At 40.5% G+C, this 4,530-nt stretch overlaps 1 protein-coding gene across 1 annotated transcript; it reads left to right on the plus strand.

Moving 5' to 3' along the window:
• plaua (plasminogen activator, urokinase a) lies at positions 1–3,792 on the plus strand. The gene is made up of 11 exons (XM_079279950.1): positions 1–127; positions 710–803; positions 909–963; positions 1,056–1,194; positions 1,279–1,361; positions 1,453–1,473; positions 1,566–1,746; positions 1,864–2,009; positions 2,189–2,329; positions 2,420–2,568; positions 3,275–3,792. The coding sequence occupies exons 2-11, from the start codon at positions 753–755 to the stop codon at positions 3,467–3,469; spliced, it is 1,161 nt and encodes a 386-aa protein (XP_079136076.1). The 5' UTR covers positions 1–127; positions 710–752; the 3' UTR covers positions 3,470–3,792.
• Positions 3,793–4,530: the final 738 nt, after the last annotated feature.

Here is a 4,530-nt window from a genome sequence, read left to right on the forward strand (position 1 = left end):
GCAACTAACAGAGTGAGTCTGGGTCAGCGACGACACAGGTGCATATCAGAGGATACAGAGAGGAGATCAAATCAGCTGGAAGAAATAACAAAGAACTTCAACAGGATTTGCAAGTCTGGACAGAAAGGTAAGCTGTAAGCAAGCTTTCTTGACTGTGACATTCAGCAAAATATAAGAAGTTCTGTTACTTTAATGATCAGTCAATTATTTTAGTTGTTTTATTTGTATTGCCCAATATCATAAATCACAAATTGTATTTACAATGGTACTATATAGTGAAGATGAAAGTGTTTGTTGACAGAAATCATGCAAAGTTAAGTTTAACCAACCATTTTGTCATTATTAACATGATATTGTATCTTAGAAATATCAAGAAATTCGATGTTTGAACTGTACGTATTGCAAAACTACTGTCACGTAATGGTGTGCACATGCATAGAGTAATCAACGAACATAAAATGATATTGCACTGTACAGTGTTTACAGTACAGAGCGCACAGATCTGTTGCTCTCACGTTAAAAACTCTCCAGCACTGTTTTTCCTCTGAGACAAAGACAGCACATGTCCGTTCAGTAGTCACACTTATATCGTCCTGAATGTGCATTTAAATGACCTCCACATAAGGGCACAGGAGCTTTGAATCTAGTCTTCCAGTTTACTTTGGGTCCATTTCTGTAATTTTGTGTCTTTTTTTCTGTCCATCTTCAGACAAAAATATCCCCAATAAGGAGAAGCGAAACCAGAAGTGAAGATGAACCTGTTAGTCATTATTGCCATCTTTGCAGGTTTCAGCGTTGATGCGGTAAGCATGAATAAAAGGAAGTAACTTTAAGTTTAATAGAGATAGAGAGGAATGGAGGGCGTTTTAAAGAAATGTCTCAATCGAGTTTGTCTGTGCTTCTTTCAGGCTTTTTCACGAACTAAAAAGAGTTGGATACCTAAACCTCATCGCACTAACAGGGGTAAGCCAACTGTCAGGGCAACACTTATTATTCTGCATTTGTTACATCTGGTGAGAGACATTAAATGTCTATTTTTGCAATGTGATCCTCAGAGATGTGTCAGTCTGGGGATGGGAGCAGTTACAGGGGATTTGTTTCTGAGTCGGCATACGGACGAAGATGTCTCAACTGGAACAGGTGGAACATCCCCTCAGGAGCTTCAAAGGGACTTGGCAACCACAATTACTGCAGGTATACTTTAAGTCACCAATCTGGGGCCGAGACATGTTTCGTAGAGGTTTCATGTGTTTTAATATTATTTCACTTGAATGCCAGGAATCCTGACCAGATGTTGATGCCGTGGTGTCGTGTCCGAAGAGGACGTGGGATCGTGAGAGAAGTCTGCAACATTCCCAGATGTAAGGTTTGATTGGGGATTTTAAAATCATTGAAGTATTGTATTTTTGATTTGGATCTTTCCATTAATGTCTCTTTACTGATCCCATACAGGTTCTACACCCGTGGATACAGGTAAGATGTGTTGTTTAAATATACACTTTCCTTAATATCATCTTGTGATTCTTTCATCATCGCTCATTGACTCGTCCTGTGTGTCCCTGCAGCGCTGACATGTGGTGAGAGGTCTGAGCAGAGGATGCACAAAATCGTGGGTGGTTCTTTCACACCCATAGAGTCGAACCCGTGGGTCGCCGCTCTCTTTCATCAGCGCAGCGATTTCCTCTGTGGTGGCTCTCTCATCGCACCATGCTGGGTTCTCACAGCTGCACACTGCTTCTCTGATGGGTGAGAAAAAACACACACTCAGGAAATACAATGTACTCTCGTTTCTCAATGCAATGTGACTTAGATATGTAGATATGAAGGCCTTTGTTTACATAGTTGTGTTTGTTTTTTGTTCAGTCAGGAGACATACATCAAGCATCTGAATGTGTACCTGGGGAAGACTGCCATCAATGACACTGATGCTGACAGGGAGCAGCGCTTCACTGTGGAAAAACTGATCATCCACCAACATTACAGTGATTCCAACAATAACAATGACATAGGTGCGCAGACTGTTACTGTGTGTGTGTGTGTGTGTGTGTGTGTGTGTGTGTGTGTGTGTGTGTGTGTGTGTGTGTGTGTGTGTGTGCGTGTGTGCGTGCGTGTGTGTGTGAAAAAGATAAAGAGCTGTACGGGTGCTTTGTGTGCAGGATTCATAGCTGTGTTTGTCTTTGCATTTCAGCACTGTTGAAGATCAAAAGCAGAAATGGAGGATGTGCGGTGAGGTCAGAGTCTGCACGGACGGTGTGTCTTCCTCCAGCTCACACTCAGCTTCCTGCAGGATTTCAGTGCAGAATCGCAGGATTCGGGATGGAGAAATTCAGTATGTACTGCAGAACCTCGAACCCACAGATTCATGAACCTGATCTCTGAGCCGTTTCACTGATTCTTACTGACACTGTGTTGTCTGCAGTGGCGTTGCGTTACTCGCAGTTACTGAAGCAGGCCGAGGTGGAGCTGCTCTCGCAGGCTGACTGCACAAGTCAATCGGACTATGGAGGTCTCCTCACTGAGAACATGATCTGTGCTGCGAGCCCTGACTGGAGCACTGATGCCTGCAAGGTGAGCAACGTGTATGAATGAATGTCTTCCACCTTGCTTTGAAAACAGAAAAAGAACAGAACTTATGCAACATGTTATTAAGTTTCAGCAGCATTAAAGCAGATTCTCTTCCTAAGGTTATTGATTATATCCTCGTCTGCGCTCAGGGTGGGTTTATTTATGCTCTGAGTTTGTAATGTTTTTGACTCTTTTTTGTTTTGCTTTTTTATGAACGTGTTTTTACATTTCATTTTTCACGTTTTATTCATTGTAATGGAATCATTTCTGTCAAATTATTGCTGGTGTTAAGACAGAATTGTATTACAAATTATTGTTACTTTATTATTGATCAGAATTTAGTTAAAGAGGGGCTTACCCTGTCTGAATGACCGGCCAGACAACCAATAATTACTCAAGGGTTCAATAGAGGAATTTAGTTTCATTGTATAAATGCTGGCTCAGCCTAAAATAAGAATATTTTGATGAATAATTAATACTTGGATATTAATCATACAATTTATCACATTTAAATATATTGTGGTGTACTGGTGGCTCAATGGGCCAAGAAGACACACTCATTTGTCCACAATATGGTTGCTTCAAATCTCAGGTCATTGTTTTGTTTATAGACAGTCAGTATCAATATGAGCATTTATAATAACAAACTTCATGATTGGATCTGTTCATGCTGCGAGCGTGACATGACTGTTGCATCCTCCTCTCACAGGGCGACTCTGGTGGTCCGCTGGTGTGTGAAGCGGCAGGTCGGATGTTTCTGTTCGGGGTGGTGAGCTGGGGCGATGGCTGTGCCAGTAGGAACAAACCAGGGGTTTACACACAAGTCACCAACTACAACAAGTGGATCGCAGCCAAAACCGGGCTCTCCAAATACACCACAGGAGTCGTGTATCCCGCAAAATGAAGCAATGGCAGAAAGTTGGGCATCTTATTTCGTAAAAGTTCAAATTTGGTAGCCGTTTTGTAGCTGATGGGCATTGCTGTTTTGCACGTTGACGATTTAATGTAACCGTTCGAGGTGAAAGTTTTTTTTACTGTAACATATTATATATATTATACATATAATACTTTTGTATGTGGACTTTTCATACCAAGAGTATGACTAGTTTAAAAGCTATTTGAAAATAAGTATATTTATCTAATTTAATGTAACAACCATTTCCTCTTGTAGAAGGCTGGCCCTGCTTTTGTGCATTTGTTTATAATAAATTAAATATTTACATTCCATATTCATCATGTTCATGAATCTCCAAGGCCCAAATGTGTCTCTCTCTCTTTTACATGATGTGCACACTCTTTCAACTGACACTGCATGCCGAACGAAGAGAGAGCCTCTGCTAGAAGACTTAAATATGTGTCTAACAAGTGAATACTGTGTCTTATGAAATGAACTGCAGAAACGTAGAGATCCAAAACAACAGGCAGTTTGTGTGTCGTCTTTCAGTTGAGTTTGTCCTTTAGTGAAAGAGTCCTGAAGTCAAACACTGGAGGGCACTGTTGGGTAAAGGAATGACATTTCGGCAGCTCATCAATCTCAAACATACTGAAAGTCACAAGAATGTTAGTATAAACAACAACGACATCCAAACGGAGTCGGCATCTTCATAAGTGAAGACACTTGAAGGTTAAATACACACTTTACACTTTTTAGAGACAGTGAATAGTGGGATGTAAATTATTGAAGATATACATATGACACATAAGAAAGCAATGCCACTTGTTTTTCTTGTCTGACTTGACTTCCAGCTTATATTAGCTTTTTATGGACAGTGCAAAGGAAATACTGCAAATAATTAACATTGTTTCAAACCTTCACAGGGAAGCTCCTCACACAAAATGATGCTGGTGGAGTCAAACCTGAGGAATCATTTTGATCTCCTTCTTATGTTGAGGTTGTAATGGAGAGATAGAAACTCAGAGTTCAAACCACAAATAAACAACTTTATTCATCGATACACCAGAGAT

Source organism: Melanostigma gelatinosum (assembly GCF_949748355.1).
Source record: "Melanostigma gelatinosum genome assembly, chromosome: 12".
Lineage (NCBI taxonomy): Eukaryota > Metazoa > Chordata > Actinopteri > Perciformes > Zoarcidae > Melanostigma > Melanostigma gelatinosum.

What these genes read in the sequence shown, in the direction of transcription:
- plaua (XM_079279950.1), top strand. Translation starts at nt 753, where the DNA reads ATGAACCTGTTAGTCATTATTGCCATCTTTGCAGGTTTCAGCGTTGAT. An exon ending in AGTCTGCAACATTCCCAGAT is followed by an intron (nt 1,362 to 1,452) that starts GTAAGGTTTGAT and finishes GATCCCATACAG; the next exon opens with GTTCTACACCCGTGGATACA. An exon ending in ATTCGGGATGGAGAAATTCA is followed by an intron (nt 2,330 to 2,419) that starts GTATGTACTGCA and finishes TGTTGTCTGCAG; the next exon opens with TGGCGTTGCGTTACTCGCAG.